Source organism: Copadichromis virginalis, linkage group LG20 (assembly GCF_057382275.1).
Source record: "Copadichromis virginalis isolate Kocher_CV1m ecotype Utaka linkage group LG20, C_Virginalis_male_GT1.1, whole genome shotgun sequence".
Lineage (NCBI taxonomy): Eukaryota > Metazoa > Chordata > Actinopteri > Cichliformes > Cichlidae > Copadichromis > Copadichromis virginalis.
The window spans coordinates 32,954,766-32,982,683 of record NC_140637.1 but is presented as its reverse complement, the minus strand read 5'-3'; the positions used below and the strand labels follow the sequence as shown (position 1 = coordinate 32,982,683).

The window sequence follows — 27,918 nt, the reverse complement described above, 5'->3', positions numbered from 1 at the left end:
TCCAGCCACTGTGATTGGCCAGCAGGAGCCGAGCTGCAGAGAGAGAGAAGAACACAGAGAGAAAGGGAAGAAGCAGTCAGATGAAGACAGCTCTGTTCTTTACATGTACCGCTCTCTCTCTCTTTCATTCATTCTCCTCTGTCTCGCTCGTCCCGCTTTGTGCTGCTCCTGCTGCAGTTTGCTCGCCCATGATTATTTCTCATTCCTGAGGAGAGAGGGGTTTAATGCGATGGACCTGCTTCCCACCGACTGCTGCTGCTGCTGTTTACACCGCAGCATCATGGGAGCTGTAGTTTCCTCAGCAGCACAGGAGGACAGCTGATTAGCCAGGGATTGTGGGTTTTCAGAGTTTGGAGATGTGAGCTGGTGGGCGGACGAGGCTCAACAAACTCTCTCTCTCTCTCTCTTTCTTTCTATTCTCTCGCTGTCTTTCGTTCTCATGCTTTTGAACCCTCTTCTGCCCTTTTCCTTCCTCTCCTCTGCAGTTTCTTTCATCTGATCTCTGCATCTTATTCCTTTTCTTTTCCTGTCATACTCACCATTTTCTGCTCTCTGCTCCTCCTAACTCTGACCTGTCCGAGGGCAAAGGCAGAATGGGTTGCCGTCTCACTCGGACCAAGGTGAGTGAGCTTCTGCAGGTGTGTTTTGGGTCTGAGAGAGAGAGAGTGATAAACAAAGAGGGGGGTGAGAAAGAGAGGAGAACGAGGAGGAGGAGGAGGGTGGGTAAATGAGATGTGATGGCTGCTGGGATGACCTGCTCTCTGTTATATCACTGTGGAGATGTAGACACACACCTTTACTGTATGCACACACACACACTCCTGCTCACACGCACATGTACACAAATCCCTAACCCAGATATTACGAATGAACCCAGACAATAGCTGAGAGAGAAGCTCTGATGACTGAAGGCTAAAGGCTGTTATCTGACTGTGTGTGTGTGTGTGTGTGTGTGTGTGTGTGTGTGTGTGTGTGTGTGTGTGTGTGTGTGTGTGTGTGTGTGTTTCTGTAAAGGATGAGGAGGCAGAAAGAAAAGCAGTGAGTGAGCTGCACACACACGTCCAGGATTCATAAAGTATTCACATCCCTTCACTTTACACTCACATCTTTTTCAATGAGTCTCAGTCAGTGTTTCTTGCTTCTTGCAATTCTATTATTATTATTAATATTATGTAAAAATCAAACACTCCTGTTTGCCGTTTAAAAAGTATTCTAAAACTAATTTAGTCTTTTGTAGAAGCTTCTCTAGCAGCAGTGGTAGTTTCCAGTATTTTGGGTAAGAAGTGTATCTTATTCTCCTCGCAGAACCTCAGAACCTTAGTATGAAAGATGATTTCTGTGTCTAAAAACTGAGGCTACTGTAGATGTGCCTTGTAGTCTCTCTGATGGTCAGCAGGAGGTGAAGCCCGTGGCTGTAAAAACACTTCTCTGAAGATCTCCAAAAGTTGATTCTGTTCATCTGGACGTAGCATTTTGTGGGAGAAACGTTTCGTCACTCACCCAGGTGACTTCTTCAGTCTCAGCTGTCTGCAGGTTTCCCCAGTCTTATAAACAGTACATTTGCATAATGACTGAAACAGCCCACTGAAGGACCAACGGGCTGGGAGGTTTGACCTCCCAGCCCGTTGGTCCTTCAGTTCCTTCAGAAACGTTTCTCCCACAAAACGCTACGTCCAATGAACAGAATCGACTTTTGGAGATTTACTTTCCTGGATGGTTGAGATGCATCAAGACACTTCTCTGAAGACTTTATTCTTTAATCGCCAGGTTTAAGTCTTTGTAAATTCGGGACGACTGTGGAATCAAAAGTTTAATAAATCAGGGTAATGTCATTGGCCAAGCTTAACCTTTAACTTAACACTAAGTTTGACAGCAGGACTGTTAACTATGGCTACGTAAACCTTTAAAATGCTGCCTGTGCTGGGTGCACTGATGCTCTGGGTTTAAAGTCTGGACTTTACCTGTGACGCTGCAGCTGAAGGCACTCCAGTGTTGTCTGGTTGGTTTACTCCAGGTCTCTGTGGTACTGAAAGGTGAACCCACTCAGGTCTCTGTGTTTGTGCTGCTGAGACGCACCCCTATAGCATGATGATGCCTCCACCGTGCTTAGCTGCACCAGTGGGTTCACTGAGTGATGATCAGTGCCTGGGAGTTTGTGTCTCATCAAATCAACAAATCTCTTTGCACTTTGTCCTTTAAATGCAGTTTGACAAACTCCAAGCAGGCTGTCACGAGTGTTTTACCCACAGTGGCTCCAGTCTCACTGCTGTGCTGAAGCAAAGGCCTGATTTGCAGAGATCAGCTGAGGTCACGTCCAGCAGGTTATCTCATCTCTGCAGAGAACGTCTCAGTGCTGTGTGTGTCCTGAAATGAAGCATGCTTTGTTCTTTTCATTCCTATAAATAAGTTATATTTACACATGCAATGCTATGAATGTGTGCTTCACTTAAAGCCATTATGGTGGTGTTTACATGAGAACTTGTTCATTATTAATTGGAGGTTTGTAAAACCAGGGAGAAACAAGTGTAACCTTTTCAGAGTTGTTAGTGCGCCTGTAGACTGTTTGGTGGTGTTTTCGTTGTTGTTACTTAATAACTTGATTAACAAAATTAATTTGTGGTCTTGTATTTGTCAGCAGCGCGTTCAGGCAGAGAAGCTGTGGTTGGAAATGTGCTGGATTAACTTCAAACAGCCTCATCAGGCACTTCATGCATGGATCAAATACAGCTTCAGAGAGCTGCTGGTCTGATGTCTGCTGAAGATGAAGACCTGACACTCCGAGGCTAATCTTTGATTTGATCTGCGAGCCCAGAAAAACGTTTGAGCTGGTTGCACTTCCAGAATCTAGACGTGAGCTGATGTGCTGTGAATGTTTCACTAAGAGATCTTCTCTTAATCCTGACTATGTAAGAATGTGCACGAGACACCCAGACTACTCAGTTCAGACGGTTATTTTTCACAAGCCTGAGGGGCCATAAAGAGCAAGTAATTAAAACCCAATCTCATTTGCATGAGATCAAATCTGAGCAAATGCTCCTGCGTAAAAGGAGCCATAAAGCCTACACAGGAGAAAGGGAACCGGGGGACTGTGGCTCAGGTCTCAAGCTTCGTTTTGCTTGGTTTTTTACTCGCTGTTTGATGAAGTTTAAGAAGACGTTCACGGTCTTTACCTGTAGAAAAACTATGTTATGCTGATGCTGACGGGTCTTGATCAACTGTCCATATGTGAGACATTGGGAGTGAGTACAGATGCATCCCCATTTTAGCAGCACGAAACTAGAAATGAAGATTAAGGAGGGTTAGAAAAGGAATCCAAGGAACAGGCCTGCACTAAATCACCCAATCATGATCGTGATTGCGGGCCATTATTTACAAGATAAAGATCATGTTGCATCAAATATGAAGTGAAAGTAGAAGTTTAGACCAAGCATTCATCATCTGTCGATCTACAAATACACCTGCGCACCTAAAGCATCTGTTTCATTATCACACAGCGTTTGGTTTTGAAATCTTTAGTATTTTTGCTGGTTATTTCGAACAGTCTGTAACTGTAGATTTGGATTTTCGCTGTTTTCTTCCTCCCATCTGCGTAACTTTGTGCTGAACATTGGGGGGTTAAGATCTCTGTCTAAATAAATAAATAAATGTGGGTAAATTCCCAGATGATTAAACATCCAACTATTGTGCTGGTAATAACTGAAATGAGTAAAGAAAATCAACAGCCTATTTATGCAAGATAATTCATCATTATACTGGTTGGATCTGATTATTGGGGGGTCATAACCCCCCTAACCCTCCTGGAAATAAGGCCCCTGCTTCCCCCATGTGACAAAAAAATCAAGTTTGTCATCTGACTTACTGAAGCAGTGAGGGATGAGTCATCCAGCGTTTCTGTTCTGGTCTCCATATTTCCATCAGAATTCTGCACAAAACCTTAAACCATCATTCCAGACAAATGGAGGATTTATTTTATTTCATTTTGCAGAAAGATAAATATTTAATCTTATGTTAATTAACCCCATAATTTCCCTAATTAGTTTTGAGCTCGTTGGCAGCGATCTGAATATAGGTCAGCATGTTTTTCCTTCTTTATGTGCCTCTAATAAACTGACTTCACAGATATGGAGCATCTTATCTGACTCTACAAAGATCTTTTTCTTTTCTTAACCCAAAACCTGCCAACCGCGACTTCCGTTGGTGACTACTGTATAAGAGGGGGAAAAGAAAATCACTCTCTTAAAAGCTTTTAACACTCTATTATCCACGTAAAGCCTGAATAGCACAAGGAAACATTAAGAAGAGCGCTCCAGCTCTACAGACCAGCCGTCACTGGGAGTTTTTCTTGGAAAGTGTTCCCGTTTGTCTTGGTGACTGAGCGCTCCTCCTTCCTGCTCGCTGCCTGTTGTAGCAAGAAGCCACATCTCAGTAATTGTTGTCAGCGAGTTAGCCGTGTTTTCATTTAGCACCACATATCCTGGCTGAACGCCTCAATGATCAAAAGGCTCGCCTTCATGCAGAGCTGAACAATCTGCAGCATGAATGTTTTCTGGCTCCTGTTCATCTCAGAACTCTGGAACATACGATTATCTGGGAACGCATGTCGGAGAGGGTTTTCTCCTCGATGCGCTGACGCTGTGGTGCATGTAAACAAACACCTTATCAGATGATGCGCAGCACACACACACACACGCACACACACACACACACACACACACGCACGCACACACACACACACACACACACACACACACACACACACACACACACACACACACACAGGTAAAACAGGCAGAGACAAACAGAGGAGGGAGGTCATAACTCAAGCTGATGCCTGCTGAGGTGACCTGATCAGTGCACTTCATGAACACATGAGACATGAAATGCTGCGTGTTTACAGACAGTCACTACACATATCAGTCTACACGAGACTTTAAATAGAGACCAGAGAGGAAAACACGAGTTGTTGTAATAAGGAGACCGGTGCCGCTTGGATTGTAAGAATCAAACCTCCAGTAAGGGGAATTAAAAGTAATCTGTTACATTACAGTTCAATTCAATTCATTTGTATTTATATGGCATCAAGTCACAACAATAGTCAGCTCAATGTGCTTCATACTGATCCTACAGAGACAGCAATCAGACGAGCCTGTGTGAGCAGGCACGTGGCGACAGTGGGAAGGAAAAACTCCCTTTTAACAGGAAGAAACCTCTGACAGAACCAGGCTCAGGGAGGGGCGGGGCCATCTGCTGCGACCGGTTGGGGTGAGAGGAAGTAGACAAGACAAAAGACACACTGTGGAAGAGAGACAGAGATTAATAGCAACCAATGATTGAATGCAGAGAGGTCTATAAACACATAGTGAGTGAAGGATGTAGTGACAGATATGTGAGTTTTTTAATACATTCTTTAAAGTTTTATTTTAACCAGCCTCTAAACTTTGTTGAACACTCCAAAGAACAACTCTTTGAATGAACTTAAAATAATTGTGGGAAGGATTTCCACTTTAAGAAATAGCTTTCCAATAGTATTAAGTGCTTTTGTTGGACTAACGTGATTGCACGGTTTGCATCAACTCAATCAACTGCAGTGAATAAGCTCATCATTAATTAAGTTGGAATAACAGAATTAAATAATGCTAAATTAAACTATTTGATCACGTGAAAGTCCTTTCCATGACTTTAATATTATTAAGATAAGATGGGGCCTGATTATTTAAGAGCTTGTATGTGAGGAGCAGGATTTTGAATTCAATTCTGGATTTAACAGGAAGCCAAAACAGGAGAAATATGCTCTCTCTTTCTAGTCCCTGTCAGGACTCTTGCTGCAGCATTTTGGATTAGCTGAAGGCTTTTCAGGGAGTTTTTTGGACATCCTGATAATAATGAATTACAGTCGTCCAGCCTGGAAGTAATAAATGCATGAACTAGTTTTTCAGCGTCACTCTGAGACAGGATATTTCTAATTTTAGAGATGTTGCGCAAATGGAAGAAAGCAGTCTTACATATTTGTTTAATATGTGCGTTGAAGGACATGTCCTGGTCAAAAATGACTCCAAGGTTCCTCACAGCGTTACTGGAGGCCGAGGTAATGCCATCCAGAGTAAGAATCTGGTTAGATACCATATTTCTAAGATTTTCAGGGCCGAGTACAATAACCTCAGTTTGATCTGAATTAAGAAGCAGAAAGTTAGCGGCCATCCAGGTCTTTATGTCTTTAAGACATTCCTGCAGTTTAACTAATTGGTGTGTGTTATCTGGCTTCATGGACAGATAGAGCTGGGTGTCATCTGCATAGTAGTGTAAATGTATGCTATGTCTTCTAATGATACTGACTAAGGGAAGCATGTATAATGTAAACAGAATTGGTCCTAGCACTGAACCCTGTGGAACTCCATAACTAACCTCAGTGTGTGAAGAGGACTCTTTACCTTTAATAATAAAATATTGTGGTCGACAGTATCAAACACTGCACTAAGTTCTAGCAGGACAGGGCAAGCGTTAGTTACGCTGGTCCCTACTTAAAAAGGTGAAACTGTATGTTGGCTCAGAAACAGCTTTACATGAAATATTTCATATATATATATATATATATATATATATATATATATATATATATATATATATATATATATATATATATGTATGTATGTATATATATATATATATGTATGTATATATATATATATATATATATATACATACATATATATATATATATATATATATATATATATATATATATATATATATATGTATGTATGTATATATATATATATATACATACATATATATATATATATACATACATACATATATATATATATATATATATATGTATGTATGTATGTATATATATATGTATGTATATATATATATATATATATATACATACATATATATATATATATATACACACATACATATATATATATATATATATATATATATATATATATATATATGTATGTATATATATATATATACATACATATATATATATATATATATATATATATGTATGTATGTATATATATATATATATGTATGTATATATATATATATATATACATACATATATATATATACATACATACATATATATATATACATACATACATATATATATATACATACATACATATATATATATACATACATACATATATATATATACATACATACATATATATATATACATACATACATATATATATATATATATATATATATATATATATATATATATATATATATATATATATATATATATATATATATATATATATATATGAATTTATGTGCAAAATTACATCTGCTGATATTTGTACAAATGTATTCGTTCAACCACTTAAATTAACACTCTATGGCCTTGGTAACTGCTTGACATGTATTTGTCAAGAAATAAGGCATTAATTTCTTGTGGGCTGTAGTTTATTGCTAGTCTGATATCATGTTTTTATGTAATAGATCATTCTCAGGTCCGAGGGTTAACTCAACTTAATGACACATTAAGTTTTGTGCTATTTAGTTAAACATACACAATAAATTGTAGTTTTCAACAGATCAGTAAACAGCTTTGATATAGCACTATATTTGCTGGACAGTATATTTAATAATTATTAACTGTGCTCATTATTTGGTCAGTTTTTAGCCTCTTCTTCAAAGTTTACAGTTCCAGCCAACATGTTTCAAAAGGCACAGCATTTTCGTTGAATGTGAACTGATAACGTTTCTGGTTTTTCCTTCAACTTTGATTCTACGAGTTGTACCGACAGTTTTATCATCATCATCAACCTAAAGAATTATTATAATCCATGCACCAACCTACATTGTAGACTCCTCCACTCAGCCTTGCACTACACTACAGTATTTGAGGAGTAGCTCCAGTACTGGAAGAAGAAGGGATTTCCTCTCACTGTGTCTGATCAAACAGGCCCACATTTAGAGATTTTTGAACACCATGAAACTATCCCCCAATGACACCGGTAATGTCATGCCTTATTTATGATTGCTGCTTTGGTTGTGCTGCACGCCCAATGAGAGCCACATTTTTTGATGCTGTTTTAGTATCTCCCTCCATTTAGTCTGAGGATTTCTGAGTTTCTGAGCTGATCACCAAAATGACAATCCAGACCAACATGATTACACACTTTTGCAACTTTCATCAGTTGTCTATATCCTTTCATTAGTTACATCTTATACATATCACTAGGATAGTTTTACAACTGCCATGAAATTTACCTTCAGGGAATCAGCTAATGCCAGAATCTGTTCAGGCATGGGCCAAAACTGGTGGTCAGCAATTTCATTTTCTCTGAGTTTAGTTGGAGGAAATTAATTTTTGACCTTGCAAAGTCCTTAAGACATTGACATTGATATATCTGTAAGTAATTAACATAAGAAATACAACTTGAACCATGCATCTCACTTACATGCTCTATGAGGATGTGAGGATATATAAGGAGAACAAGACTGGGCCTGAAACTGACCCCTGTGGAACATCTGACAGGCTAATAAGATTTAAACGATGAGAAAACAGTACCAGATAATTCAAATCTAATGCTTCAGTCTGTCCATAAAAATCCGTAGCAATCAGCAATCAGCAAAAATTCCAATCAAAAGAGCCAACAAGAGGTGATTACTGTCCTTAACTCGTGCAGTCTCACGACCCCTATAGATCCCTGTGTGGACCCATCCAAAAATCTTTTGTCTTGTGTGCACAGTAGGTATTTTTTCCTAAATAGATTTTCCATCAATAACTACACTACTCCAGGGAGATGAAGAGATTGACAAGACTACTTTGAGGCTAGGCATGCAGGAAAGGCTTAGTAGCTGTGTGTGAGACTGGGCATTAAGAAAGGAGAAAAAGACTGGGAAGGAAAATCAGGCTGGAAAGGATGTGCAGCAAGTTAGGGTGGTTAACCACAGACATGTGCAAATGAGTGAAGAGAGTGTGTCTAGAAGATGGGAGCTGATGAATGCAGAAAATTAGCGAGGTGAGGGGACAGATGGAGGACAATGAACTACACAGGATCAGTAAGGAGGAAGTGGAGATGTCTAAGAAAGAGGGCACTGGCAAGGACAAGTGCAGAGGAGGCATAGTGGATATATTAGACAAAGGATGCTGACTATGGAGATGTAAGAAGGAGGAAAAGACCCCAGAGAGGATTCGTGAATGCTGTGAAGGAGGACGTGCAGAGGTTTGGTGTGGCAGAGGAGGATGCTGGGGATAGGGCCAGATGGATGCTGTGGCGAGCCCTAAAGAGCGCAGCCAAAAGAAGAAGAACCAACACGATTGTGCCCAGGATGTCATTTCAACTTCATCCCACTGGTGCTGTGACTGAATCGGTCCATATTGACTCTCTGCTCACATGCCAGGTGAAAGCTCAAGGTTTTTCTTGGAGACGATCAGCAGGATCTTCTTTCATGGCCCCTAAAGCTGCATGTGAATGTTTGACCTGTCTGTGCTGACAGCGCTTTAACACGAAACAGAGCAGAAAGCCACGCTTTGTGCGTGATCGGAGGAATCTAAGGCTGCAAAGCAGGGCGTGGCATGTGACTGCACAGAGACTGACAGTTTGACATAAAAGAGTGGTGCTGCTGCTCTGTCCTCCCCGTGGCTGCACAGTACACTGTGTCAGCGGCATAATTCACAAATCACTGATCAAACATGGATTCTGATAATTATAACTGAGATAAATCACATGATAACAAATTTAGATGCTTTCAGATAAAGCCTCCATGTTCGTACCAGAACATTTCAGGGTTTTGTCCAATCATTTCATAAAAAACGACCTTCTTTGTGTGTACGACACAAAAGAAAATGTGACTCACTTCCACTTCACCCAAATCACAGAGCTCATGATCTATTTTGCTCCTGAGTATTTCTGCATCTGTCAGGCTGCATAGTCAGAGGACGAACACCACCTCAACTATAGATTTTCAGCTCATCAGCAGCATGTATATGTTACTGTGAAGCCTTACGTGTGCTTTATTTTGGGTTCAGCAAGATGTCGTTTAACCTTTTTTCTTTAAAAAAAGCACAAGTTTATTTTTAATGGTTTTAACACTACATTAAATGATGTACGTTGATATGCAGCACATTAGCCAACGACATCAGGCTCTTACAAATCTGAATAGAGTTCCAGTTTTGTGATGTCACAGAAGCTCAGACTGACGTTAGGTGTGAGCATCAGTGGTCTGATGGTTCGTTAACAACCTGAGAAATCAGTCTGCTGTCAGTCAGACGTTTGGTCCTATTTTTACTGACTAAGAAAGCCAGGCTACCACGATGAAACTTACCTGTTTATCCAAAACGTGAGCCAGTCCCACCGACTCCTCTGTTGAAATGCCCAAATTAACATGTTGGTCTCCTGCTACAAAACACAGTTTTGGTTCTGGGTATGTTGGAAGTTGTTTTTGTTGTTGACTCTTCCTGGACTTAGAAGGAAAATCGGCTCTAAGCTGTCTGACAGACCTCGGCTCAGCTGGAGTCTCTTTCCAGCTGTGTTTGTGTTGTTGGTGCCTTTTTGGAGCAGTTTAAAACTCTGATATTTAATCAGTGTGACTAAATAGCATCTGGCAGCAGCTTTGTATCGTTTACCTGAAATAGAAAACTGATGCTAAGTCTTTGCACTAAAGCTGTGGAAAGTGTTTTTCCCAGGCTAATTCTCATAGCGTGTCCTTAAGGCACTTGACATGTGACTTCATGTATAATAATACTTGTAAAATGAAAATGATATGGGACAGGATGATGTGTGAAATGATTTTCCTGCTGCCCAAATCGTTTGATTTTGCAGCATCTTTGTTTTTCATTGTTGTATTTTGCACACCCGCCTTTTTCCAACCACAGACGAGTCACAGCCATTTTTAGCTGTCCAGCGTGGATATTTTCATGAATGTTTATAAAGTTATATTGTCTTTTTACCATATTTCAGTTACAAGTTTTTAATGCCAGAAGTTTGGCTTGATTAATATCTTTCCAACTATACCAAAGGCAAAAACACACGCTCAGTTCGCCTTTGTGAGCAAATAACAGTGGTGTTCCTGAGACCAGCAGCACAAATGAACCGGGTTGTGTGTTGCCAGGTTGCACTGACAGATGGGTATAAACTGTATTTAGTGTGTGGACCGTGTTTCTGGCAACACGACAAACACGTAAGACTTACTAATATGTGTTTACCAATTATTTTTTTAAAAAGTCAGAGATTCTGGGAGATTCCTGAGGAAACAGCTGGGATGCATGGTCTTAAAGAAACGGGAAAAATCGGGGGAAATGTGTGTGTTGCACTTTATGGTTTATGTGCCAATAAGCTGTTAATAATACTGTGAGCACAGTGCATGTTACCATGTAGACGAATGAATCGACTTGAAGAGCAGACTGAGTGACCTTTGACCTTTGATGCTTCATGTTCATTTGAGTATTTAAGCAAACAAAGAATAAACCTATCGGTGAACAGGCCGTGAAGTTACAGAACAGATTTGTAGCATCAATGGACGATTCAGCATCCCATCCTGAAGATTTGGATAATCGTTCATCAATGAATGGGGTGGAGCCTCAAACTGCACCATTAATGCAGACTTGGCATCCGATCCTGAAGATCTGCGTAATCTGGGCTTGAGCTTTGCACTAATCTGAAAGTTAAAGGCCCTCAGAGAAGAGTATTGGATCTTTACAGGTTTAAATGTATTTGACACTGTGGTCAGTGATGCAGCCTTTTCAGATCATTATTGTGTCGTGTTTAAAATCACTGGTAAAGATGAAGTTATCAACGTATCAGTGACAATACCTGTCCACAGTTTATTGAGGCTTATATACCTCCATCATCTTTGCTTTTGGATTCTGCTGATGATCTTGTAAATGGTTTTTACCTTAGTCTGCTCACTGTTATGGATACTGTTGCTCCAATTAAGACCAAAATTATCCGTGGAGGGAAAAGATCAATGATTTAATGGTTAGAACTCAGAACAGGAAGTGCAGACAGGCTGAATGTAGGTGGAGGAAAACTAAAGTGCAGGCTCATTACAATATTAATAAAGACATCTTCAGATTTATAATCAAAAGTAAAAAATGGGCATGACAGTCCTTTTTCTCAAAGATCATCAATAACAATGTCAATAACACTCGTGTTTTATTTAGTTTATTGATAGACTAACAAAAACTTTGCCACCACTTCCTTCTGAGTTATCGTCTAATAAACCATGTAATGATTTTGCAGCATTTTTTACTGAGAAAATACAAAAGACAAGTCAACCAGTTGGTGTTTCCATTTCAAGAGACATAGTAATAACATAATAACTTAATAATAAACCTTTAAACCTCATATCTTTGACAGAAATTGCTAAATAGATGAAATCTACAACTTTCTCCTTTGATATATTGCCCACTAATACTACAGATAGATAATACATCTCTGCAATCACAGCATTTTACTAAGACCCTGAAAAATGCAGTAATAAAACCTCTTTTAAAAAAGTCCAACTTGGATGTCTCAGTAATTAGTAATTACCAGCTGATATCTAAATTAACGTTTTTGGCAAAGGTTATTGAGACGGTTGTTTACCAGCAAATTCCCTCAGAACAATCTTCTCAGTGTCTGGATTCTGACCCCATCATAGCGCTGACACCACTCTTATCACAGTTTTATTCAGCGTAATAGTGATGCATCAAAAGTTACAGTCATAGCAGTGCTTCATCTCAGTGCTGCTTGATAGGCTGGAGAATTGGTTTGACTTTTATTTGACAAATTCAGATTTTTTTTGTCATTTTACAACCATAATTCTGACCAAATAAAGGTCACGTGTGGGTTCCTCAGGGTTCTGTTGTTGGACTGCTTCCTTTTAATATTTATATGCTTTCTTTAGCTCAGATTATGGAGCTCAGTGTTGGGAAGGTTGCTTTTAAAATGTATTCCACTACAGATTACAGAATGAGAGTAACATACGTTTGTGGAATAAAACAAAGAGTGTATTATTTGAAATCAGGATTAAAACCTTTTTTTCTGTAGCTTTTACATAAAATATAAACTTTATTGCATTTATTGCATTTTTGTTTCGTCCTAATGCTTTTATCTTTTCGTCTCTGAACGTTGAGCAGCTTTTGTATGAAAGATGCTGTATAAATAAATTTGACTCTCTTGTATCATCTACTTTAAAAGACAGCAGGCTGAGTATCAGACTTGTTTTTATCTTTATAGCCTAGTTTGACATTTTGCATTGCAGTGACTCGCGCTCTGATGATCAAACTTTGGTGGACCCAGATTCACCAAGCCTTCCTCATGTGACACTTGTTTTCTCTTGTTGCATGCTAACTGTGATTTTGTGCTGAGAATGACGAATGTCTGCATTCTGCAGAGTTTTGCACTTTGAGACTGAAAACTGAGTCAAAGCATCACAAACAGCAGAGAGCGACGGATAGATGAAGGGAGGGGAGAGAGATCAGTCTGTGTTACTGTCAAAGTGCAGTGGAGCGCGACACACTTCTCCAGGGTACAGCACATCACTCTCTGACTGCTCTGTGAGCCTGTGTGTGTGTGTGTGTGTGTGTGTGTGTGAGAGAGAGACCTCATGCCTTGTACTGAGAGAGTAAAGACTCCAGTGCTGGTCCAGAGGTTACGGGGGGCTGAATCCTGACCTAGATGCCGCCTCTCTGTAACTTCGCTGCATCTTAACTTTCACATGTGACGTTCCAACACAAGGCTGCACCGTTACACGGGGGTTTTGTTATCACTTGGCTTTAGCCGACCTAATGACTGCCTGTCCTTCGGAGCGTGAGTGGTCCTTTTATGCTCTGACTGGACAGGACGATCCACTCTGGACAGAGTGAGCTTGCTTGATCTTATTTGTTGTATTTTAATAAATAAAATGGTATACAGCACTGAAAAAGCTAATTCTAAATTAAATAATTGGGAATTAATAAAGAAACTTCTCATATTTAAAATCTGTATGATCAGGTCTCATTTTATCCTAAGTTAAAGTTAAACCTTGATTTGACTGATAACATCGTTGCTGTTATTTTTCAAAATCATATCTTCATTAATTAATTTGTAAAAATGAGATATTGTGATCAGCCTGATCTCCAGACTTGTGTTATTTTCGAGGTCTAGCCAAACAAAATCTCAGCCAATGTTTCTCCTTCAGAAACGAGCAGCAGAGAATATTTACTGAGTCGAAGCTTTTTCATTATTATCTCAAATCTTCCCAGTCTGGCGTCTCAGTGTTTATCGTGCGTCTCTGGTACAGCTGGCCTTATTTGTATGTGAGTCACTCAACTGAAATCTTTCTCGATTTTTCAGTGAACTCGTCTTTGTTCCATTTATAAACTCAGACCTCCGTTATGCTGGTTTCAGTTCTATTGAACTCTCCATCATTCAGCCTTTCACGTCTAACACTTCCTTATTTAGGGAAGCGTTCAATAGTTTGCAGCATTACTTGTTGATTTTCACAGTTTTTCTTAATAGCATAATTAAAACAACAAAGGCAAATCTTTTTGTCTTTTACTGTGTGAATTCATTTGCATCCATATAGAGAAAAGTCATCTGAAGGGGCTTTATAGACTGAGGTACCCGACACTGTTAGTGCAGGGCTCGCTGAGCAGAGGAGCCAAATGCAAGACCCCGGAGGCAAAGAGACTAAAATTCTTTGACCAGGCAGAGGTCGTGCACGGGTCAGCTAGCAGAGCAAACAATTCCAGCAAGGGGCAGGCAAAAGAGAGAATCCAAAAAGGCCGTGCACAAGATCATCAGGAACATGAGGAATGCTTAAAGCACTGGGAACTGCCGGAAAACCAAACCTTTAAAAAGATGAGGGGATCGGGCAAAGGAACAAAGAGAAGCAGGGGGAGACACAGCTGATTGGCTGACTGGGAACAGGTGTGGCTAATTAAACAGGTGATGGCAGGGCTGAAAAAAATAAGGGAAAACTGTCAAAGGAATACTACAAGAATACTCAGGAACCAAAGATTACAAAATAAAATAGGACTGATTTATAATGATTGGACCTCCTGTGAGCCAGCAGCTGGGGATGGTGGGGAGGAAGAACGTGCTTTTAACAGGAGATCTTTAGTAGAACCGGGGTCAGGGAGAGGCAGTTATCTGCTTTTAAACTTGAAGGGAAAGAAAAGAGAAAAGATGAGCGTGCAGTAGAGGGAGAGGCGTTTTTTCCTTCTCGACTTTCTGTGTTTGTAGTTTAGTTTCAGGGCATTTAAATTCAGCACAACTCTGTCACGCTCACCTATAGACCGCATGCATCCAAAGACATACACAGTCGTGTTAATGCAGCCTGCATTAACACTCTCTGTTTATAAGGTCTATGCTAACTGTTCTGAACATCGGTGCTGTCAGTGTATTCATAGTGAGTTTGCATGGTTGTTGGAGAAAATGTGATATCGTGACAGCTCTACAGAGGCAAGGTTAGCATAAAAATTTCTGTGTGACTGAGGATAGACTCAAACTCGCTGAAGGAAGTTTTGCTTCAGTTCACCCCTGACTACAACCTAAACATACCTAATGAAATAAAAGAGAAGAATAAACTCCTAACTCAGCAAAATAGAAGAAATAGAGGATTACACAGAGATGCCACCCACCTCTACCAAACCTGGACTGTTGCATTTTTGGGCAGATATCAGTTAACATCCTACACACAGGCTGAGTGACTAGTTTGCTTGCTGGCTGGAGGTGGAAAGAGGAGAGCCCACAGGAGCTGGAGGGAAGCCAGCGTTCAAGCGTCAGGCCTGCAGCAAGCTAAAACAGCAACCAATCAGCCGAGCTCACCTGCATCCCACAGATATGAAAGCAGGGTCATCCTGGAGGTAGAGCGAGATCAGCATGAACATGCACAGGAGCCTGGACAGCAGTACCAGTGTGTTTACACGATCTATTCATCACCCAGTGGTTTTATTTGTCTGGTGTAATAACTATTCCAGTTTACATGAATACTGCATGGAGCCTTCTGAGACACAGCTGATGGTGTCATAGAGGGTCATCGGTCAGAGGCTTTATATTCAATAAACATCTGTTTCCATTAAAAAACACACTCACAGTAAACACAGTAAACACAGTACTAAAGGAAAAACTTTGCTGCAGTTCCAAACTTTTCTCTTTTGTTATCCAACTTATGCAAAATGGCTCGTTTTTTTATATAAAGACAGTGTGAATCATTTGCCACTTTATGTAACGCAATTGTAGTCAGGCATGCCAAACAGTTGGATCAAAAGCACTGACTGACCTTGTATTGGAGGCCAAACTCCCACTTTGCCTCTGTGTCTTTATGCAGCCTATCTGCTTTATCACTACTCCACGAAATACTGCGATGTTTCACGGCAGAAACCTCGGGTGGCTGAAAATATAAATAATGGTTTATAGAAGGAACCAAATTACTGATGTCCATTTCCACTTTTTCTTAAGCTTGCAGTGCTTTCATGTTTTTTTGGTCTTTAGGCTAAAACTCGTGAACCTGCTCACCACCGACACCGAGAGGAGCTTCACTACGTGGACGAGTATGGCCAGCCGGTCGCTGTGCAGGTCGAAGCTAAAAGGGGGCATGGTCACAGGAGGCGAAGGTCCCATTGTGCAATTGAGTGCAGCGTCCCCACCGAGAGACACTGGGAGGCCCTGAGAGCCATGGGGCTGATGGAGGGAGAGGAAAGTCAGGGAGACGGCTACACTGCAGGGTACGTACTCCTGTCGTATTCTGACAGCATCATTTTTGTGATTTAAGTAAAAAACATTTCAGTTTTCTTTACTTTTAAGGAGCCAAGATCTGACTTGATAACCAAGTCAGCGCCCCAACCCCATACGTTCATGACAATAGAGAAATTTGTGTTTTTCACAGTATGAGAGACTTTTATAGAGAAGGAAAAGAATTAAATGGTGCAAAGTTTGGAACCTAGGTCCGATTTTGGGAATAAGGTGTTTGCAAACTGGATAAGATGTTGGCCGTAGGACTAAAAGATGGCAAGAGGATGAGTTGAAAGTTTGAAGCTAAACTAAGGAAAGTGGAAATGAACTTCTTTACGTTTCTTGAAGATGTTTTCACCTCTTATCCGAATCATTATCAGCAGAGGTTTCAGGTGAAACCATTGTGAGTCCCTGCGTCACGCTATCATGTAACTTATTGAGACCAACAGACACAAGATGTGAGTGGAAGTTAAGGCGCCTGGGAAGGGATCTCAAAACTGGATTATAGGTGGCAGACAGTTGGATATTTTGTATCACATTTTCACAAATAGATATCAAATTGAAAACAAATGGTTAGATATCTTTTTGTTATTCTCAAGGAAATAAAACTAATCTGGTTGTAGATATCTATCTGAACTCTAAGAATAAGTTTATACATGGTGTGGAAGGCCTTCCCAGCAGTGGACATGGATGGCTTAGTTGAAAGAAACCATCTGAACGACGGCCATCCTTGAACAGAAGGGCGTGGCTTACGACACCAACTGTCTGCCACCTATAATCCAATTTCGAGATCCCTTCCCAGGCGACTTAACACCCACTCACCCTGATAATGGTTTCACCCGGTCTCTGCTGATAATGAGCCACACCCTTTTTCACACCTCATGATCAGTTAATGGGTCAACGAGCCTCTCAAGGGAGATCTCCCACTAGGGCTTAAAATCTGGGACTCTCCACCATTTGGTCTTAGAACTGGTGAAGCTTTTCAGATGAGAGATGAAACATCCAGTTGCTTTTCATTCCAAGCTCCTTAGTTTACCATGACCTGGATGACTGAGAACCTACACAGACAACTAAAGTAAACTTTCACCACAAAGCAGATAATGTGGGTTCGGGATCAAGGATGAGAACACGTATCATAAAAACTTTTAGAAAAGTTTTGGGGATGAGCTGACGTGTAACGACTGCAACGAAAAACACCAAAATAAATCCTATGCCTCTGTTTGCATGATATGTCAGATTGAAGGACAATGTGTCTTTTTTACTTGAGGGTTTGGGGCAAATTGAGTTTGCAAGATCAGCACGATGCTCCATCGAGTGTCTCTCTCATGGCCATGGAAGGTTGTTCTCCTGAAGTACCTGTCTGCTTAGAACATGAAGACTATACATGTATTGTTTTTATTTAAGCAGGTATATATGACACTTTTACTGGAGCGTCCTACATTCTTATTGAATTCCTCTTCCTCATAAAATATAAAGTGACCTGATCTCTTTCACTACACAGGCCTTATTATGGTCACATGACTGTGTCACCTGACCTATACTCTCCCAATGGTCACATGATGATGCCACCTGATGCCTACCCACCCAATGGATACCTCCCCAGATCATCAAATGACCAGCACCCAGGCAACAACTACCTGCCCAGTGTGTCCTACAGCTTAGACCACCTGGACAGACTGGACTACCGGGTAACTTGTTTTTGTTTACAACACCATTTTATTCTGAAATATCACTTGAATGTGTTCGTCTAAAATATGACGCTAGCTGCGATCTTTCCAGATTGTTCCATAAATCGGCCCTTAAAAACATCTGACTGAACTCCTCTTCAAGGTCACGTCTGGGAGACTTTCAGCACTAAAGTTAACTCATGACCCTCTCCAATGAAGACACACTAGTTTCCTTTCTCACCTTTGTTTCTATTTCAGGGCCAAGAAATGTTGCACTACCAGCCTAACTCTGAGAGCTGTCTGATTGGCTGTTACGGTGCAGAAGAGGTGGACCCGACAATTTTTCCCAGACAGGTAACTGGTTTCAGTATCAAGGCTATGCCCTCTTCTCAGACCTATCCCTGTCTCTGTTATACTGTTTCTCTAACTATTCCATTTTTTATTAGTAAATGTTGCAGTTATGGAGCATTTGCAGCATATTTTGCAGTTTGATTTGGAAAAAAAACCTCAGTTTAAATTCTTTTATTTTCTCTTTAGTCGGACTATCGTCAGCCCTGGAGGTCTGAACGTCCTCTTGGCTACCTTCCCCTCAGTGAGCTTGACAGCGGGTTAGGCTGTGGCCCCGACAGCCCACACAACCGGATAGCGCTCTCCGAAGCTGAGACAGATGCCATGTCATCACTGCCTGGCCACACCCCTTCCTCTCAAGGATCCTCCTCTTCCTCAGAGTCCCTAATCTCCTCCGAACCCAGCGACTCAGGCTTCCACAGTGTCAGCACTGGGGAGCACAGACGGCTACACAAGATTCACGGAGGCCACACTCACCGGCAAGCTCACCATCTTCGTTCAGGCCACTCCCCTCGTGAGCAGAGAGGACGCTGGGATTTGGAGTCGATTCCTGAGACGACTCCGATGACCCAACCTGGAGTACCAAAAGCATCCCATTGCTCTGTGGGTAACAGCACGACCACAACAGTTCACTTCCACAGAGCTGAGAGGAGTCCCACTTTACCTCGTCACCGTTCACCACCCTCACCCTCTATCGGTTAGTAAAACACAGTAAAATAATTGTGAAAATCTCCACTTTTAGTCATTTTAATTTGTCTGTCCACACCTATGTCTGATCTGTCAAAGTTTTGAGCTATGGCTTCATCACAGTCCAACCAGAGGTCAAAGTGACTTTAGCGTCGGGTGTCTTTTCTTCTTATCCCTGTTTTCCTGAAAAACATAACTACATCAACACAGAATTATCAGGTTTACACTAGAGATGGACCGATCCGATATTACGTATCGGTATCGGTCCGATACTGACCTAAATTACTGGATCGGATATCGGAGAAAAATAAAAAATGTAATCCGATCCATTAAATATCACGAAAGCACCTCACAAAACTTGCAACACGCCGTAACTCACCTCAGAACGTTAGCAGTCGGAGCAGTATGCATCACGTGATAGAGCAGCTGTGACATGCCGGACCTGTCGGTGGTCTGGATAGCATGTGGAGCTTCGCTAGCAACCCGGCATTTCATCTCCGACAAAGTTATCCCCGAGAGAAGTAAAGCAAGTGTGTAAGTCCATCTCTGAATGTTTGTAAAGCATTCCCACGTTAAGCTTAACAAGCGACTGCCTCTCGCTCTCCGGCTGCTACTTCAATCATGAAACTGCTTAAATGATCAGCTGATCGGCTTTTCTGTCGCGAGTCCGTCTCTCTTGTTTGTTTTTGGCCCACTTTGCACCAGAAAGAGGAAACCAGCGGCTGAACAACAGCAGAACGTTTAAGCTTGATAAGCTGTTGTTAGAATTTATTTAATATTTCTTTCTACACCAGGATCTTTTTCTACGTAGCTGACACTGGTAACTGTGCAGGGGCGGATCTAGCAAAGTTTAGCCAGGGGGGCCGATAGGGCATGAACAGGGAAAAGGGGGCACAAAGACATACTTTTCTTTCTTATTCTCATTTAAAATGTCGAGCTTTTAATAAATAATTATCTGACACCCAAAGTTTTAATTTGATGTAAAATGAATAGAAGTCAATTACTGTATATAGTGACTATTAAGTCTAATATACCCTAGTAAGCTATAGTACTTTTTACTTTGGGAAGGTACCATCTGTGCAGTCTGCAATTTTGTTGAAGAAAGATGTTGAATCTATTTAATATTTCTTGAAAAATAATTGATTTCTGTGCATTTTTTTTCACACTGCATCAAATTAAGGTTGATTACGTCGATTAAGCATCATGAGGTGGCGCGTGAGGGGTGGTTCCCTATTTTTTATTTATTTATTTTTGTTGTTGCTGGGAGTTGGAACCCTATTAGTTAGGTTGCTTAATATTTACGCTAAGTACTCTTTAAAATACCAGAATAGGGAGGATGGTGTAGGTCTAAGTTTATTAGATTGATCAGTATTGCTGAACTATGAAATATTTTTTTTGTATACAGGTATAACAGAATAGCTTTAGTGTAGTTGTTGTTTTAAACTTGAGTATGAACTTGCAGACTTGCAAAATGCAGCAAGATATTTTAAAAAACAGTTTTGTTGATTAAAAAACACTATATCGGATTCATATCGGTATCGGCAGATATCCAAATTTATGATATCGGTATCGGTATCGGACATAAAAAAGTGGTATCGTGCCATCTCTAGTTTACACCCTCCAATCAAATAGCTAAATTTGCGTCTGAAAATTAAGGCAGGGACAAAGCTTCAGTTCCTTGAACGATCACTTGAGGCGGCTCCAACAGCTCATGTTAAAATGCCCAACTCTACAGCATCACAAAGGTAGGTTAACAGCTGGGTAGAGTTTTGTCTATAGATGGATTTCTTCACGTAAGCTACACATCAGGTTTAAAATCCATCCATTTAGATACAGCAAAGGCTCAAAGTTAGGGGAGTGGCCACTTTGAAAGAGTGCTGACACAGGTAATAGTAGCTGTTAGCTATTCGCTGGACCTCACATTCTAGAATTAATGAGAACAGCCTCTCTGCTGTGTTTGTATCTCCTGCATCGATCGCTGCAGACCATCCAAGAAGTCTACTCTTCAGTGTTGCTGAAGTAAAGACTTTGGTGAAGCATAACTTACCACTGATAAGCACGTATGTTTGCTGGTGTGATGTACCCATAGTCTATGAATCAATCTTGCTCAGCAAGCTGATAATTTGGCCACGCTACCATCTCATTCAAACATAGTCACTTTTAGTAGATGGACAAAGTGCTAACAGAAACCAATCTGCAATGTCACAGTGGCTAAATCCCTCTTTTATTCATAAAGTCTCAGACTTTCTCATTGTGAGGGAGAGAAATGCTTAAATGTCTTGACTGAGAGCCAACATTTCAACGTGTAGTTTCCACATTTGCTTGTTTATATAACAAACCGTGCACTGCATCGTGGTATTGTTGTGCTGACTTTCTAGCAAAATAGCATTAAGTCACCAGCTCAGTGTCTCGGATCCTTAATGCACCACGACCTGACAAACTTGCGTCTCACCTCATATGTTTATAATCCAGGTTCAGGTGAGTGTTTCTGGGGTTGTAGGACAGAGATGCCCGTCAAGCATATTTCAGTATATCCAAAAACACTCTTGCAGACACATATCTAACGCCTAATCACAGCTTTCTTTGAACAGGTTGTCGTACAGAGCCTTGTCAGCGGAGGGCGCTATGGTTGGAGCAGCAGCAGCACAGAGGAGGCGGGACTGTAGAGGGTCCAGGTAGGAGTCGAACAATAACAGATTTGAGTGAAGGACAGCGACGGCGCAGGGCGAGCCATCCCAACATGACAGATCCAAACACAGCCCAGACAAACCAGCCAGACACAACCAGCAATGCACTGGGGCCCAGGAGCAGGGCCAGCTATCCCAACAACTGTCACCCTGCTAGTCATCTGAGCATAGACAAAACGAGTCTGACCAATCATCAGAACACAATGAGAAACAGCCCGGGCTCGAACCGCAGCAGGGAGGAGGACTCGCTCTCTAAGAGCCCTGGATCCGGCTCCAGTGGCATGTCAGACTGGCGTGGCATTCAGACCCTCGGGAACCGCCCTGGCAGGCCAAAGGGCACGTGCAGTCCTTTCTACAGCACTCTTGGAGCGCCGCAACGTAGTCCTCGCTCTCCACCCTCACCCCGCTCCAGACTGTCCAATCAGAGGTCAGTCAGGAATCAGCTGCTCAGGGCCCGAGCGTACCGTCTGGCCAGGGAACGCAGTGAGGTCACCACAGACGAGGAGGTGCGAGGAGAAGGAGGCAGACTAGGGGAGGAGGAAGGAGACGATGGACGGTTGGCGGGGCGATACTGGAGCCGGACGGAAAGAAGACGCCACCTGGCGCTGTCACGCCAACACCGAGAGAGGAGAGGAGGTGGGGAGGAGCAAACTGGGGGCATTCAGGGGTCACTGTCATCTCAGACGGTGCTGGAACTGAGCCACATGAAGCAGAACCGACTGAGGAACAGCAAGCTGCTCGATGATTGGACAACGGTGGAGGAGCTGTTGACTCACGGGACTCGAGTGGAGAGCGACAGCCAGCTTTGTCCCAGCCCACTGCTGTCGGTCACTACTGTCTGATGGGAACGCAATACGTCATCGTTTACTGATCACACTGAACAAAACCTCCAAGATCACTCAGACCCAGATTCATTAAATGTGTGTGTTGGAAACAGCAAACTTCATGGTCACTCACGCCTCAGTTACACATAGAAATCACATTTTAAATATATTTCAAAACAAAACTTTGTGTATTGGGACACAATTTGCAAGATTTGCCAACATAAATCTCACTGAATATCCTTTTAAGTCCTCATAAAGAGAAAAATTAAGACAAAAGTTTACACCTTTCAGTAATCAGTTCTCCAAGGTACGCTGCCATTCAAAGAAATATATAACTCTGAACGTTAGATTACAAATCCATATATCTGGGATTAAAATACCAAGAATTATATACGTTTTTTCGGGAAGATTACCTTCCTCTCTTTGCTCCATTCATGTTTTTTAAAGGTTTAATGGCCACGATACACTGTCATAATATTTCATAAATTCTACTATAGCTACTCTATCTGAAAGAACCGTAGAAGATAAGCTGATGTTGACTTGCAGGGACTAAAGTTTGAACATTTCCGTCACACCGAGTAAAGACGTAAAGGAAAAAACTTCTGAGCTAAAATTCTACTCAGACATCCAAATGGTTTCTGGTGACCCACTAAGGATTAGAGCTTGGGTTTGGCGACGCTTCAGCTTGATGCTAAACAAGCACATTTCAGAAACTAGAAAAAGGCGAAAACCCACCCAGAACCCTAAATGGGTCTCCAGTTTCCCGGCGGAAGTTAAGAGGTTACATTAGACTCACATCACACTCTCAGTGAATCTGGATCTCAGCTGTGTTATTTAATATCTGATAGGAAGTTCTGACTCATTTGATGATGCGTCAGAGCTCTTCAAATGCATCTGGGTTTATAAAAACAACCGAAGAGCAGAAAAAAGTGTGGTCAGATCCAAAACGGGGGCTCAGAGGGAGAAAGCTCTCTGCAGAAAAGGCTAAATGAACACAAATGTTGATGATCATTCCAGTCCTGGAGACGGTCAGCCTTCCTGAGCTCAGTTTCAGCAACACAACCATCTGCAGAGAGCCTCTAATCAAGGGCCTGCTATAAAAATGACTCTCTGCTGTTTTGAACGAGTAAATAGACTCTAAAGAGCTGCATGAGCTTCAAACTCTTAACTCGCACGATGAACTGGTCAGATCCTTCACACACCAGACCGCCTGCGACCGGCATCAAATATCACACCACTGGATGTGTTGCCTTGTGGAAACGTGTCTCTGCTCCTTTTCTAGTTGACCGCCTTTGTTTCTGTGCCATAAAATGTCAAAGTCGACTGTGTGAAGCAACAAAACTGCTCGCTCTAAGCTTGTTAGAGGATTTCTGCACCTTTATGATCAAACAGCCTCTAAATCCTCTAAGATGCTGTTTCAACACACCGTCGTTTCACTGGCGTATCCTGGGTGGTTTACCGTTTTAATCTCCACGCACTCCCACAGACTCGGAGTGTAAATAAATGCGGCGCCATCGAGAGGCCTCGCAAGTCTCTGTGCAGCGCTGTGTTCAGCTGAATCTCCACTTCGCACACTTCTCACATTTGGTTCTCCAGTCCCGATGATTCATCTATAAATTGATGATGAATATTATGATTTTTGAAGCTGCAGTGCAGAACACATCCTGGTGTCAGAGTGTCGGATTTGTTGATTTTCTTTCTCTCGTATGACATTCTTGCAGAGTTAAGTCCAAAATCCTAATGTTCTGTGTTTCAAATACGTGGGTCAGACATGGAAATCAAACAGGACAGATGTATCATATCTACCGTAGCCCTGAGAGCGCTCCACTGATAACAAATCTGTCAGTGCGCAGTTACTTTGGTAAATATGGAGATCACGATTATTTAACACAATTACTGACTGACTTTGGACAACTTTATATTTAAGGACAAATACAAACAACAGCAGGCCGTCCACACCACGTATGAACTTCTCAAATCCAGGTTCGTTTTATTCCGTTAACAAAAAGATGTCTATGACATTATTTTCAATTTGATATTTTTTTGTGAAGACTTGATACAAAATATCCAATTTGGCTCTTTGTTCAACACTAAAGAATACAAATGAAAACCCCACATCCAATAACACCTTCATGCTCATCCATCTGTATGTTTTTCAGTAATCCTAACATTCAAACTGAACCAGTTATTTATTTGTTTGTAAAAGTCATTATTTGAAAACAACCTTTTGAATTTTTAAACATAACTCAAATTTAAATATAATGAAATAATGAAAGTAAAGTTTATTTTCCTGGTAAACGCCTGTCTGAGTACTGAGTTATATTTTTAACACACAAACAATTATTTTTTTTATGTAACGTACCAAAAGCATAAAACATTTGTCCCTCAGAAATCCTGCGGCTTCATCGTCATCCATCAGTTTATCAAATAAATTCTTTCTGTGTAACATGGGACAAAGAAAAGTAACAAATCCACACAGAGGCCACATGCAGCACATGGTTGGGAATTTTGGGAATGTTGGGAGTTTTGCATAGAAATTATTACGATTGTACTTCAGTTTCAAATGTTATAAAGCAAAATCTCCAAATCTGCCAGCACACCTGAGATAACACCTTGTGACCTCACAGGTGTCCAGTTAACCAGGATACCCATTTTCCCTTGTTTCTCAGAGAGCGTAGGGGGCGCTCATGAGTTATTCCATAATCAGTGGAGCTCTATGTAGATGAAGAAAAAGACCAGTTCTACTGGAGAAAGCATTTTTCTTTGGCGAGTTTCCATGATGTTCTTAAAAGACGTCTTTGAGCCAACAGATTTACTTTTATTTATTTATTTATTTTATTTTTTCAAGAGTTTTACAGTTTTGTGTTGCAGTAAATCTGAGAAAGCTTTACAGCTTTTGAAGTGGGACGCAACCAGTAGCTTCTTATATACAAATGGAAGTTTCCATTGTTGTTAAGCTACGCTTCCCACAACCATCGAGAAAGTACGCCCCGTCCTTAAACGACCGATGCATAATTTAGAAAAAATAAAAATCAAAGGAGAGATAAAAGAGTAGTTTCATATCAAATCTGGCATATTATCAGTGTTGTGTTAGAAATACTAAAATAAAAATAGCCTTTTTGTCTTTAAACGGGTGTAAATAAACGTGTTAGCTGTTGAGCTTCATTTACACATATTCAGGATTGGCTCACGATCGCCCCCTACTGCTCACCTGGCTGGATTCCTGGTGGAAATACCAGGAAGTAGACTCTTCTAGACTGGCTCTATTTCTAATCTTTTAGCCGGGCCTAGCTAAGCTAACTACATTCTGGCAATAATTTCATAACCATTAGAGACATGAGAGAACTATCAGTCTTATCACACAGGAGGCAAAAACACTATATTCTTGTGAGCTGTTGCATCTGAAATCTGTGAAAACACAACACTGATGATACTACACAAACACGGTACATGAATGAGTACAGGTACATATCACTACACGTCAGCTGTTAGCTGCAAATTCAGTCTAATTATTGTACTTTTAATTCTGTAAACGCGTAATTGAGACTTTGTTCCAGCCTGTCAGATTATCAGTGATGACGTTCAGGTAGATTTTCAGATCAGAGAGGATGATTAAATATCAAGATATCAAGGTTTCTGTTATCTTGTCACAAGGGCTGCTGTGAGCCAATATGACTGCAGGCACCTTTGAAGGAAGCTGGTGGTTTCAACAATCTAAGAAATGTTTATCAGGGTTAAATGTTATGATTTAATAATGTGTCATAATCTAACTGTTCAATGCAATTTTGTTAAATATGAGAAAATGTCTGTTTATTTTCATATTTCATGGGAAGATTTGGAAGAAAGTGAGTTTCAAAGGTTGGTCCTGTCAAACGAATATATCTGAGGGTTTTTTCTAAGCAGTGTGTGTGTGTGTGTGTGTGTGTGTGTGTGTGTGTGTGTGTGTGTGTGTGAAGAAGAGTGAATTTGCTGGTTTGTTGGCAGTGATTATCCAAAGATAACAGGGTAACTTTGGTTTGTGGACAATCTAGAATATCTCTGTACCGTGTAAAAGTATATTTTATAATCATAGTAGTTTTCTATACTTTATCCTTTATTTTGCCTTGAATAGATTACTTCTGCTTTACACCAACATCCTGCTGTGCTAGTGTGTGTACATACATGTTAGCGTATTGAGTGTTGCATATATAAGCGCTAATATTACAGTCAAAGCCTAGCATGCTAACACCTGATTAGCACAGAACAAGTGTTTCATTGATTGCCTAAACTGCTGTTTGTGCTAAAACTGTCGTCCTGTGTTTGTTTTTCTTTTTTGTGTGTGTGTGGGGGGGGGGGTGTTACAGCCTGGGCTTTTATTTGGATCGGACATCTGACAGGCTAAAGCAGAGCCAAAAACTGGACATGCTTGGGATTGCTACAGGTACTTATCTTGTGAATTTTAATAACAATAAGAATTTAATTAAATATGTAAATAATTTGTTAATACTTAGCTAGTGTCAATGCCAGTTTGTCCAGAACCTCCGAGGCCGGACGAAAGTCTGTCTCCAAACTTCTTCCAGACCAAAGAGAATCCTAAAAAGGGAAGATAAGTTTGCTAACTGTGATTCCTTAAAGCTTCTTGAGATTTTGCCAACTCCAGTCAGCTGAGCTTTTGCTTTGAACATGAACAACTTTCAAGGAAATTTGCTCTTTCCTTTTTTTCTTGGGTTCAGATGATCATCAGAGTGGAAGCCTATCTTAGCACGGAAAAGTAAAGAGAAACCAAGTCTGGTGCTCCAGTGCCACTGGTATATTTACTTCTACCTTCATAGTGCTTATCATGGCTGTGTGCAATTCATGAAGATTTCATAGTTTTCAAAAGATGCTGCATCCTTGAAAAACTCTCGGGAGGTCAAAACAAGCTACTTTGCAAAGAGTGCCATTTATTTTTGCCACGTTTGTTGGGCTGAAATACCAAACGGCTGTTCAGTCAGTAAAGTCATGAACACGTTTCTCTGAACCCTGCCAGGTCCTCCTGAAACTAGACTAA

The 27,918-nt window shown here is 40.9% G+C and overlaps 1 protein-coding gene across 1 annotated transcript; it reads left to right on the top strand.

Moving 5' to 3' along the window:
* The first annotated feature begins 35 nt into the window (after positions 1-35).
* Positions 36-27,918, top strand: LOC146685223 (uncharacterized). Its single transcript, XM_085444026.1, has 6 exons — positions 36-620; positions 16,437-16,669; positions 18,178-18,364; positions 18,602-18,697; positions 18,881-19,388; positions 21,970-27,918. The coding sequence occupies exons 1-6, from the start codon at positions 594-596 to the stop codon at positions 22,905-22,907; spliced, it is 1,989 nt and encodes a 662-aa protein (XP_085300152.1). The 5' UTR covers positions 36-593; the 3' UTR covers positions 22,908-27,918.

What these genes read in the sequence shown, in the direction of transcription:
- LOC146685223 (XM_085444026.1), top strand. Translation starts at nt 594, where the DNA reads ATGGGTTGCCGTCTCACTCGGACCAAG. An exon ending in GCCGTCTCACTCGGACCAAG is followed by an intron (nt 621 to 16,436) that starts GTGAGTGAGCTT and finishes TTTGGTCTTTAG; the next exon opens with GCTAAAACTCGTGAACCTGC. An exon ending in CGACAATTTTTCCCAGACAG is followed by an intron (nt 18,698 to 18,880) that starts GTAACTGGTTTC and finishes TTTTCTCTTTAG; the next exon opens with TCGGACTATCGTCAGCCCTG.